Source organism: Orcinus orca, chromosome 12, assembly GCF_937001465.1.
Source record: "Orcinus orca chromosome 12, mOrcOrc1.1, whole genome shotgun sequence".
NCBI lineage: Eukaryota > Metazoa > Chordata > Mammalia > Artiodactyla > Delphinidae > Orcinus > Orcinus orca.
The window spans coordinates 87,862,792-87,875,886 of NC_064570.1; the positions used below are offsets into that span (position 1 = coordinate 87,862,792).

The following is a 13,095-nucleotide window of genomic DNA, read 5'->3' on the forward strand; positions in this document are numbered from 1 at the left end:
CTTGCTGGCCGTTGGGTGGAGCTGGGTCTTAGTGTTGAGATAGAGATCTCTGAGAGAGCGCTCAACAATTAATATTATGTGGGGCCAGGCGGTCTCTGGTTGTCCAGTGTCCTGGACTTGGCTTTTCCACCTTGGAGGCTCAGGCCCGACATCCAGCCAGAGCACCAAGACCCTGCCAGCCACACGGCTTGGAAGAAAAGGAAGAAAACAAAATGCACAGATAGAACCCCAAACAGATGGTAAAAGCAAAACTAAACAGACAAAATCACACAAAGAAACATAGACACACACACAGTCATAAAAGGAAAAAACAACAAAACAAAACAAAACTGAAAAAAAAGAAAAGAGAAAGAACAGACAGAACCCTAGGACAAATGGTAAAAGCCAACCTAAACAGACAAAATCACACAAATAAACATACACACAAACACTCACAAAAAGAGAAAAATGAAAAAAATAAATAAATGGAAGAGAGCAGCCAAACCAATAAACAAATCCACCAAAGAAAACAAGCACTTAAAACTAAACTAAGGTAAACATAAGACAAGAAACAAATCAGATGCAGAAAGCAAACCCCAAGTCTGCGGTTGCTCCCAAAGTCCACTGCCTCAATTTTGGGAACATTCGTTGTCTATTCAGGTATTCCACAGATGCAGGGAATGTCAAGTTGATTGCAGGCATTTAATCCGCTGCTTCTGAGGCTGCACAGAGAAATTTTCCTTTCTCTTCTTTGTTCACACAGCTCTTGAGGTTCAGCATTTTTTGGCCCCACCTTTGCATGTATGTCGCCCTCGGGCATCTGTTCCCCCCACCAGACAGGAGGGAGTTAAAGCAGCAGCTGATTAGGGCTCCCTTGCTCACTGAGGTTGGGGGGGAGGGAGGGGTTTGGTAGTCATAATTAGAATGTGGGGCAAGCCTATGGTGGCAGAGGCTGGCGTGATGTTGCAACAGCCTAAGGCACACTGTGTGTTCTCCTGGGGAAGTTGTCCTTGGATCATGGGACCCTGGCGGTGATGGGCTGTACAGGCTCCTGGGAGGGGAGGTGTGTATAGTGACCTGTGCTTGCACACAGGTTTCTTGGTGGCTGCAACAGCAGCCTTAATGTCTCATGTCCATCTCTGGTGTCCATGCTGATAGCCTCAGCTCACACTCATCTCTGGAGCTCATTTAGGTGACGCTCTGAATTCTCTCTCCTCGTATATCCCTAAACAGTGGTCTGTTGCCTCTCTGGCAGGTCCAGTCTTTTTCCCAGACTCCCTCCTGGCTAGCTGTGGTGCCCTAGTCCCCTTCAGGCTGTCTTCACAGAGCCAAACCCAGTCCTTTCCCTGGGATCTGATGTCTGAATTCTGAGCCTCAGCTTCCAGCCCCCACCTGCCCCGGAGGTTGAGCAGACAAGCCTCTCAGGCTGGTGAGTGCTGGTCAGCACTGATCCTCTGTGCGGGAATCTCCCCACTTTGCCCTCTGCACCCCTGTTGCTGTGCTTTCCTCTGTGGCTCCGAAGCTTCCCCCTGCCTACCTCCCCATCTCTGCCAGTGAAGGGGCTTCCTAGCATGTGGAAACTTTTCCTCCTTCACAGCTCCCTCCCAGAGGTGCAGGTCCCATCTCTACTCTTTTGTCTCTGTTTTTTCTTTTTTCTTTTGCCCTACACAGGCACATGGGGATTTTCTTGCCTTTTTGGAAGTCTGATGTCTTCTGCTAACGTTCAGTAGGTGTTCTGAAGGAGCCGTTCCACATGTAGACGTATTCTTGATGTATTTGTGGGGAGGAAGGTGATCTCCACATCATACTACCCCACCATCTTGAAGATCTCTCTCCTACACATAAAAGTAGTTAAGAGAGTGAATCCTAAGAGTTCTCATCACAAGGATAAATTTTTTTCTATTTCTTTAATGTTATATCTACATGACATGATGAATATTCACAAATTTAGTGTAATCATTTCATGATATATGTAAGTCAAATCAGTATGCTGTACACCTTAAACTTATACAGTGCTGTATGCCAATTAGATCTCAATAAAACTGGAAGAAAAACATTTTATGTTATTGCTAGAAACAATCCTATGAAGCATTAGTATTACCATTCCCATTTTTCAAAAGAGAGGTGTGAGGAAGTGAGCAGCTAGAAGTTAAATTAGCAAAGAGGCCAAGATTAAACACTCCTCTCCTTGTGGTACCTGGGACTCAGCTTACCTCTTTTGGTTCCAACCACATCATTTTTATCAAGGTAAATTACATTTAATACATTATAATAGTTTACCATATTGGAAGAATAGTTTGAAGAAATTATAACAAGTCATGTCCACTCTTTCTCTACTAATAAATCAAAATTTCATCCCAAATAAAACACTTCAGAAAGATTTCTTTCTTTTCCTATTGGACTTAAAAGATTGTTGGATCAGCTGAGTGAGGATGATCATGTTTCTGTGTTGTTAAAAGTCACAATATTTACCTTTAGATTACCTGATGAGGGCTGAAATACACGAGGCTTCCACAGCACTCTCTATATGAATCTTTTCTCCCAAATTCTCCCTCAGAACGATCCAAGGAACAGCCCTCCAAATAGTCCTGAATCCCACACAGGGCACCTGAGAGTGGCTTCTGCCTCTTCCCGGGCCATGGGATCTGTTTCTGGGGTGTCCTTTCAAGCAGACCACATGAAAGCACATGCCTGTCATGTTCATGGTTTGTAGCATCCCATGATTGACCTGCATTAGTGGGAGGAACGGCAGGACAGGTGCCCCCAGGAATTCTCTCCCATGCACAGGTCTGAGTTAGTGCTTTTATCCATGTTTTATTCTTCCTTTGAGGACTTAATGAATCAATGGCTCCAACTACTAGCTACTCTTCACCAGGCCTTCTTTCCAGGTGAAGCTAATTAGACCATCTCTAATTACTGTTACTTAGTTTGCATGTTTCTTCTGGTAAGAACTCCACTAGAATTACCCTAAGGCAGAAAGGATTGTTGCACTGTTCTGCCTATTTTCTCTCTCTGTTTTGTATCTCTCTTTTTCCTTCAGGTCAAACTGACCTGCACCATTTTTCCTGGGCTTACTATTGGCAACCTTTTATACCCTTCCTCCCTCTTATATAATAGATTTCCCCTTCCTGTCCATGCTTGTGGATTAAATCAGTGTTGGTGGGAATGTAACTTGATACAGCCACTATGGAGAACAGTATGGAAGTTCCTTAAAAAAGTAAAAATAGAACTACCATATGACTCAGCAATCCCAGTACTTGGCATATACCCTGAGAAAACCATAATTCAAAAACGGCATGTGCCACTATGTTCATTGCAGCACTATTTACCATAGCCAGGATATGGAAGTGTCCATCAACAGATGAATGGATAAAGAAGATGTGGCACACATATACAATGGAATATTACTCAGCCATAAAAAGAAACAAAATTGAGTTATTTGTTGTGAGGTGGATGGACTTAGAGTCTGTCATACAGAGTGAAGTAAGTCAGAAAGAGAAAAACAAATACCATATGCTAACACATATGTATGGAATTTAAAAAAAAAAAAAAGGTCATGAAGAACCTAGGGGCAAGACGGGAATAAAGATGTAGACCTACTAGAGAATGGGCTTGAGGATATGGGGAGGGGGAAGGGTAAGCTGTGACAAAGTGAGAGAGTGGCATGGACATATATACACTACCAAACGTAAAATAGATAGCTAGTGGGAAGCTGCCACATAGCACAGGGAGATCACTCGGTGCTTTGGGTCCACCTAGAGGGGTGGGATAGGGAGGGTGGGAGGAAGGGAGATGCAAGAGGGAAGAGATATGGGGGTATATGTATATGTATAACTGATTCACTTTGTTATAAAGCAGAAGCTAACACACCATTGTAAAGCAATTATACTCCAATAAAGATGTTAAAAAAAAAAAAAAAAAGAAGGTCCAGCCAGGTTGGAGAATGACTGATATAACTAGTAGAAGAAACAAACCACAAACAAACAAATCCAATAAACTCTTCTAAATAATTTAGGGAACAAAATGCCATGAACTTAATTATAACCACATGCCTATGACACAAGCGTTTTATTTTCCTTCCCAAGATTTTATACAATATATTTAGAATCTATGACCTTCACCACCATCATCCCTAGTGCACCCCACTCTTCTAAGGACCATATGAGAAGGTTCGAGTGACCTGGCAACTCTTTGTCTCAACCTCTTTGGTCTTTTCTTCCAAAATGTCATGGCAGCATCCTTCACTTTGTTTCCATTCTCCATCGTCGTTGCCCTCGCCACTATCCCTCTCCTCACCTAGATGAAGCTCTTGCTTCCATTCCACTGGCTTCTGCCTATGATGAGGCCAGATGGTATTCTGGCCTCAGCATCTCATCTTCACCCATGAAATTTCCTCTAACCAGTATCATGAGTTGTTATAATGTTAATTACAACTCACCATAACACAACCCCTTCAAAGCTCTCTGCTTAACAGTATTTGTGGAACTGAGTTACCTCTCTTCTTCCTAGCCAGAAAGAGACCAAATTTGTGTTGGGTTTTTTCTGTACATTCTAAAAGTATTTTTATTCACTTCCTAGATCTTGTTACTCTTAACTACTCTTCATCTAAAGTTAACTCCCATCGTTCCTTCCTCCCTCTTTTACTACTTGCAGCATAATTACTCTAATTCCTTCCTTCTCATCACCAGCTCCTAAGTACATCCCAGTTTTGGGGGAATTCTGTTCTCATGAGACGTCACAAACACTACATATGAACGGGGTGGCAAGAAACAACAAACATTGCATGTCGTGTGTGTGCCTGTGTTCCAGCTTATGCTCTGTTGTCTCATGGACATTTTCACAGCACAGTTCAAAGAATTTCAAGACGTGACAGTGGAGCATTAAATCAAGCCCTTCTGAACACAAAGCCCTGTGTGACAGCACAGGTCACATGCCCCGACCCTCCTAAATTTATTAACATCCGTCAGGCTTCATAAACAGATGGGAAGCCTATTAAAAAAAGAAATATTTCCAGAACCTAGCTTCAAAGATTCTCACACAAGTCGTATAAGGTAGCTTCTAGAATCTGTATTTTTGATAAGCTCCCTGAGTGATCGTGATGGACTTCCTGGTTTGCAAAACACCACCTCAGAGCAATTCGAAGTCCCTAAAATACTGTTCACCTTCCCAGCACCAGCCCTGGTAGTCAGCTGCTTTTCTTTCCTTATCTACTCTGTCGTCACCACCAGGGTGCTGAGGGGAGGTCCAGATTAGGAGTGGCAGAGGCAACCCTAATAGACCCATGGCCTGCAGATACAATTCTGTCATCTGCTTCATGGTCTGATTTGCTCCCTGGCTCTCCTTATCCCTGCCTCCTAGTGCATCTCCACGTCTACACCCTGGGATGTGTCTGTGGGCAGAAGCATCTATAAACTAGAGTCAGCCTCCTTTCCCAGACCTTCCTTTCCAGGCTCCGGCCATTCCCCACCCCCCAGCTCTGTAAACCAGGCTCTTCAGAACCGCCCCCGACTCCTCCCTCTTTCTCAACTCTTCACTCCAAATGGACCCATCCTTTCAAAGTTTCTTTCCAAATCACACACAAATTCCTCCCCTTTTATCTGTCCCCTCTGCCACTGCCTTGATCTATTTAGACGTTAATCTTTCCTCTCCTGAGTCACTTAAATGACCTTCCAATGAGGTTCACTATCTGTCTCTGAGTTCTATCTGCACCTCTGCTATGAGAGTCCTCTAAAGGCCATATCTAATGTAATTCTCTCATTCAAACTCCTTTCATGGCTCCTGTAAAAAAAAGAGTCTCCAGTAAAATATTTAAACCATTCACTGCAGTATAAGAGGCCCTTAAGTACATGTCTCTTTCCCACACATGCACTTAACGCCATCCCCACCCAGCTCCCAGAAGCTCCCTAAGGATACCATGTCCTTGACCCTCCTGGGGTTTTGCAAAGTTATTTCCTCAGCTTCGAACATCCATCTTCTGCATCCCCCCTTTTCTCACCCACCTAGCAAATTCTTTTGGGTCGTTTTATGGGTTAGCTCAGAAACCAATTCAAAATCACCTCCTTGTAACTGCCCTAACCATCTCCCCATACTGTTACAATGACTGTCCCCGACGCTCTGCTGCTTCTCCTCCACTTCCCATGGCACCTGAGCCAACCCTGTGAGGACTTTGAGGGTAAAGTTGTTCCTGGCATGAAATGGGCTGCCAGGGACTCAGAACAGAGGAATGGCAACAGGTCGGGAAGGAAAGAAGGGTGAGGCTCAGGTAGATCTGCTTTCCCACCACCAGCTCAGTCCACAGGACACCGTCTCCATCCCAACATCCTGAACAATTTGCAAAGATGATTCAGATGCCGCTAAAATCTCTCAAAGAGCCCCATTCGCAGCCACAGGAGGACCCTGCTGTCCCCTTCTCTCCCCCACCCCTTTTCCCGTCTGCACTCCAACACCCTCCTGAGACATTGCCTCCAGCCTCTAGGGGTGCTTTCTCTCCTTTCTAACTGCCTTCCTGAATGTATGCTTTCCTCTGAGAGTTCTCCCTATTTTAAATTCTCAGCCCAGCTAACCTGCCACAGCACTGCAGGTGGGAAGAAATCACCAGAGAGAGAGAGAGAGATTTGCTGGAAGTTCCCGACATGCTTAACAACGGCTCTCACATAAGGCGCTTCCAAAATAACCCAGCTCAGGGTTCACAGCAGACCCATGAAAAAGGCAGAGGCAGAGTTCAAGCATCTCTAAGTAATACTTCAGTCTTCTGCTTTCAAGTGCTTTAGGAAACCCACCTCCTTACATTATCTGGAAACCGCAGCCCTGCAGATTTTTTCCTCTCCTTTACATTTATCAGCCTAACAACCAAGAGAAGCCGAGGAAGCAGACAAGGTATCACCCTTAGAAATGCAGAGGGGTGCTGTACACACCCAAATTTGCCCACATCCAAGGACTCACTTCTGCTTTTTGCCCTGTGATTAAACTTCTTACTTCTATGGGGTCCTTATTCTTCCTCCAAGCAGAAGTCCTTGCCTCAATCCTATGACCAGCGAGCTTCAGTTTTAAGGTCCACAAACACACCTTTGAGAAACGGGGTGATGTATTTTCTCTATGCTGTCCATAGACCTCTTGCCCCCATCGAGCTCTAGACGCTCTGCCTTAACCTATGTGTGTACTGCCCATCTGCAAGGACCCACACCACTGACCATCCCAGACATTCCTAAAGCCACCAAACCTACTTCCAGGATCTTCCCTTAGTGCCCGATGCCAGGACTCTCCCAACCACCTGCCCTTCCCCATGGGTCCCTATGAGCTGCATCCTGAGTGTTCAGGGTTCTGCAACTCGGTGTGATGCATGAATGGCCCTGGACTAGGGCAGGGAGAGGGCAAATAGGGAAAGCAGAAACAGCCAGCCTTGAACTAGTCATGGGGGTGTGGTTGAGAGCTTTTGCAACAGAACAATTGGAACACACTCTGCAACTACAGAAAGAAATCTTCTTTATACTTGCCTCAAACCACAGAGAGAAATTCAAAGCTGATGCTAGGTTATCTCAATCATTTGAATCTCGTTCAGTACCAAAGCAGTTTTTTACTCCACTGTGAAGTTCTAATTATGCTGAAGTACACACTTAATTTCATTTAGACAAGAAGGACATTTTAATTCCCACTTTTTAGTTATTGAGCATTCCTCCGGGTTGACCAGAACCCTCATGCTCAGACAGAGTCTGTGGGTTTGGATAATAATACGCAGTTCCACACACACCTGAGTGCAGATGAGAAGTTACGTGTGGGTTATAACTCACTGTTCAGGTCTGTGACTCAGAGCCAGAGGGTGAAGCAGCTGCCTAGCCTCCTGGGTTTCCTCTCAGTGGGCCTTCCCTCTGCCTTTTCTCCTTCCAGGGCTGAGTGGTGATGACTTCCTGGCCGTGGGTCTGCGCAGCGGCCGCGTGGTTTACAGTTACAACCTGGGGTCTGGCACAGCAAGTGTCAGCAGCGATCCCCTCGATCTGAGCCATGGGATCCACACGGTCCTTCTGGGGAGGTCCTTCCGAGCAGGCTGGCTGAAGGTAAAGGATCATCCCTCCATCTGTCCCACAATCTTACTGCGTGCTGCTGTATTATCAGATCTGTGCTGAGGGACAGAGGTGAAAGAGCCGGGCCACCTGCCCCCATGAATTTCACAGACTAGCACACAAAACAGAAGACTAGGGGGTGTTGCAGTTAAGTGGTGTGGGGATAAATTAGAGGATGACTAACATAAACAAGGTGAGAGAGAGGATTCAGGGAATGCTTCTCAAAAGAGGTGACACTGGCGTAAATAGCAGTTCAGAAAAAGAAGCATGGCAAGCGTGGACTTAAGGAACACCAGTAGTTCTTGGTGGTTTTCAGGTGAGGGAAGTGAAAGGTGTGGCTGGAGAGAGACAAGGTCTGTATCATCAAAGGACTTATCTAAATAGTTTAGATTTGCATATGGAGAGCTGTGGAGAGCTACCAAGAAATTTAAGAAGGGGGCTGGGTGCCGTGGTCAGTTTCCATTTGTTGATAAATGACTGGTGGTCATTTGAGAATGGATATGAGAGAGAGGTAAGGCCAGATGGAGGAGGCCCAACGGGCTGCCAGCTCCTAATCTTTGAAGAACTGTGATGTTGATGGAGATGCAGAACCATGACTGCTAGCTATATCATAGTAACAGACACCAGCGGAGAAGCAGAAAATTAAGTGGTAAAGTGTTTATGAGTTCTTCAAAATTCAGGTGTGTGTAAGTTTTCATGCCAAGTTAATGGGAAATAATGAAAGAGTATCTTAACAGTTCACCCAGGGGAATCAATCTCTTTTTTAATAAGCTTTGAATATTTTTCCTTTTGAAGGTAGATGATCAGCAAAATAAATCCATCATCTCTCCAGGAAAACTGGTTGGTCTCAATGTCTTCAGTCAGTTTTATGTAGGTGGCTACAGTGAATACACTCCAGATCTCCTACCGAATGGAGCCAATTTTAAAAATGGCTTTCAAGGTAAGACATGGACGGATTTTACACTATACCTACTTGTCTCAAAATTTGAGAAAAGAAAAAAACTTTTAAAGGGTATATTTCTAGTTCTAAAACCAGCAGTGAGGATTGCTTTCTAATCAGACTTGATCAGTTAGATTTTAATGGAAAACATTCATTCACTGTTTATTAATCACTTAACTACCTATGTACTAGGTGTTAGGGTGTTTCAGTGAACAAAACTAGGATTCCTGCACTCGTGAATTTACATTCCAGTTGGATAAAGGCGGGAACAGACAATAAACACTAAATATAGTAAATAAATAAACTATATAGTAGTATAAGGTAATAAATTATGTGGGGGGAAAAGGACAAGTAGAGCATGATATGGGGGGGTCAGGATTGTGGGTCATTTTTGCGGTACACGGGCCTCTCACTGTTGTGGCCTCTCCTGTTGTGGAGCACAGGCTCCGGACGTGCAGGCCCAGCGGCCATGGCTCACGGGTCCAGCCGCTCCGCAGCATGTGGGATCCTCCCAGACCGGGGCACGAACCCATCTCCCCCGCATCGGCAGGTGGACTCTCAACCACTGCGCCACCAGGGAAGCCCTGTGTGTCATTTTTATATAGGGTGCTTTTTAATATAGAGTAAGTAGGGTAGACCTCATGGAGTCACAGTAAAAATTGAAACTCCATCTAACTTTGGAATGTACTTGAAATAAAAGATGATGGACAGATGGCTGCCACCTATCCACACCATGAAGATATGGCCCACAGAGGTCACCAGAGGCCAAGGGGATTAAGAGAAAACACCACCCTTGGACAAGCAATCGTATTGCCATAGCCTGTCTCCTGTGTTCAAAAAGGAACATAGACTCAGATCTTCCCTATAAAGCTGATTCATAGTGGAGTTATCACATAAAGGCATGTTTTGAATTGTTATAATAATACATTTGGTGAAAATAAGCTTTTTGGTGGCTCCTAGTCCCAGAATATTTGGCCAGGGGGCTGCTCGTTGTAGTGTCCTAAGCCACTCACTCATGACCAGCCTACTCTCCATCAGGAGCCCAGGTTTAGGGACCAGGATGTGATGCATTTGGGGCACTTGAGTTCTCTGCCTGCCTGGCAACCCCATTTTCCCCACCCCCACTGACTTCTGCCTAAACACAGATGCAGGATGCCATGTACTTGAAACATGAAAACAACACAGCTAATCCAACATAATACAAGGTCAGTTTCCAGTAAAACTAGTTCATTCTGCCAAGACTCTCAAAGAAACTTTTTCTTTGAATATATAATCCGTGCTGATTCTCAGAAGAGTGTCTTAAAGAATAGTTTAAAGCATATTAAGGCTCTATGCTCAATGCTCAACAGTTCTTTCACTGCAGGAGATCATCTGAAGGGCAAAACAAATCAATGAGTTTTTAAAACATTATATTCAAAGAAAAGAATGGGTAAATTTATAAATGTGAAAGAAAGCACATCTTCCACTCAATGAAACAGAGACCTTGTTGAGGGTCATCAAAAACTGTTGTCATTTGCTCCCACACACACTTCTGTAAATATTCTGGATATAATCAAGCATACGAGTGTGGATTCTGGAACCCAACTGTCTGGATATGTGTCCCCTCTGCCACCTACAAGCTGCATGACCCTGGTGAGTCAACCAACCGCCTCGTGACTCACTGTGCCTCAGCTGTAAAATGGGACAATCACAGCACTTCTCTAGTTCCAAGAGTGAGCTAACGGAGAGAGAGCACAGAGCTTAGAGCTCTCAGTTAGCAACAATGTTAGCAACGATGGTGGTGCCAGTGGTAGGAGGAGACCCAGCTCCAGTCAAACCTTTGCTCCTCTTTCTCTGCCTCACAGACGTGGCTCTGGCTCTAGTCACGCTGCCTTCAGATCCAGGCTCTGCCAGGTAGTAGCTGTGTGACTTTTAGCCTGTTATTTATACTCTCTGAGCCTCCATTTTCTCCTCTGTAAAAAAAAATATATATATATCTACCCCATAGGGTGCTTGTAAGTTAATCAATTAAGTAAAATAATTATGTCAAGTGCTTATACCAGAAACCAGTACATGATAAACACAATAAATGTTAGCTATTAGTGGTATTCCATCCTACTGTCAGAGGACTTGAAGCTTTCAAAGTTATCGAAGTCTAACATTTCCTGGTTTCCTGTTGTCTTGTTTTTTTTTCCCTTCTGTTAGGAACTTTCCTTCACATCTTGTTAACAAGAACAAAGACTGGCTTTCGTCAATACCTGTCATTTTCTCCTTAAGTCTGTTAATGAGCCTACACTCAGCACATACACAGCTGGCCCTTCTTCTGACAGAAATAACTACATTGACAGGCCTGGAAGCATGCCAAGCTTCTTAGGATGAAAATCTTGGGCGGGTGTTCTTGGAATTGCCACTTAATCCACAGTCTTATGGAAACTCCAGGACCTTAGCTTAGCCCTTAATTTTATCATTTGTCTCTTGAATCCTTCCTCAATGTCTGCACCTCCTCCATCATAAACTAGCCTTTATTATGTACTGAAAATTATAGACAAGTAGTACCACCCTGTCATCATGACCAGATCACAACTGTACTATAAACCTGATTCCCCAGAGCTGATCTCACTGGCTTTAAAGAGTGATACAAGGTGACTTTAAAATATAGATTTCTGGACTCTGCTTAAGTGAAATCTCTATGATGAGGGTCTAAAAATTTGCATTTCAATGAACCTCCCCAGATTTGGAAGCCACTATATTAATCAATCATAACAAAGCAAATACAAAGTTTTATGGAAGAATTTAATAATTAGGTTAAGATTATCACATTTGTCTTTAGAATGATGATTAAATCACACACAGTAAAAGAGTATCTGACATAGGCTTTCACATTTCTCTAAACACTCCAGATACATAAATCTAATCCAGAAGTTCTCAGTCTAAAGTACAAATTCTTTCTGTTGATCAAGCCCTTTTGCTTTTGTTCTGGAAACGTTTTTAATGAGCCATTATTCTCCCTATAGCCTTTCATAGTCATGAAGAGGTTATCTAACCCTTCTCCAGATTAAAAAGTCTACATATGCCATGCACAGAGGGCCTTACTGTTTTCCTGTCCTAATAAGAGGGATTCTTCCCTCTTCTCTAAAGGCATAGGGTTCTCAGGCTGAGGTTCATGGATGGGATTCAGTGTGTCTCAGTCTCCTGAAATCACACACACAATTGTGTGTGTACCTGTACGCATTTTTCTGGAGAGGAGAACCATAGCTTTCATCAGTGTTCTAAGATCTGTTACTTTCACCGTCAGACCTATTTAATTCTGATGTAGAATTAAAAATTACTTTTGACTAGTACAAACATGGGGAAATCTATTATCCTACCTATCGATTATTCTAGTGTCACAGCAGCTAGTGTTCATTGATACAGGGATTATTAAACATTACTCAACTGAGTAGTGTGGACATAAAATAGATTCAGATTTATTGACAATGCTGTAAAGATGTTATTCCAGCCCGAAAATGCCCCATACCATTAGTACATGCAGTTTCTGGCTATTTCAACTTTTCTTTTTCTGTCTCTGTCTGTCTGTCCCTCTCTCTCTCTTTTTTAATTCCATGAGATTTTTCAAACTAGAGCTCATAAGAGAAGAGTAATGAGTTCACTGCAATAATTTACAAATTCTCTTACTGTCAGAAAAAAAGCTATCACTTATTTGGAACTTCACCAGTCTTTCCAATATCATAGCTCCAAAAGTCTTTTTCATACCCACTTTATCACATGCAAGATATAGGCATGGAATACCTGGTGCATGGTACTATACTAAGCAGATTATGTTTAATCTGCTGTATAAATAGGAATGAAATTATACAATATATATTCTACAAATGGCTTCCACTGTAATTGCCTTTACTCTGTATCTTATGTTGACTGACATGAAGCATCTCTCTATGAAATAAACACATATAACTATTAGTGTTAGCCAAATGTTTCTCTAAATATAACAATGCTACATTTTTAGCCAAAAACATATTTTAGCAGTTCCTCATAACAAAAGTATTTTATTTATTCATATAAAAGAGAAATTGTTTTAAATGAACACTTCAGACATTAACACATATTACAGTCATTTAAACAAAGCTTTTTTCAGAGTGT

At 43.1% G+C, this 13,095-nt stretch overlaps 1 protein-coding gene across 2 annotated transcripts in view; it reads left to right on the plus strand.

Annotated features, from left to right (window-relative positions):
- The window catches only part of EYS (eyes shut homolog), a 1,673,869-nt gene that overhangs the window by 1,581,257 nt on the left and 79,517 nt on the right, over nucleotides 1-13,095 (plus strand). For both annotated transcript variants that reach the window (XM_049695235.1, XM_004282511.3), the window contains exons 36-37: nucleotides 7,864-8,030; nucleotides 8,832-8,976. In XM_049695235.1, the coding sequence (XP_049551192.1) occupies nucleotides 7,864-8,030; nucleotides 8,832-8,976 (312 nt within the window). The remainder of the gene's footprint in view (nucleotides 1-7,863; nucleotides 8,031-8,831; nucleotides 8,977-13,095) is intronic.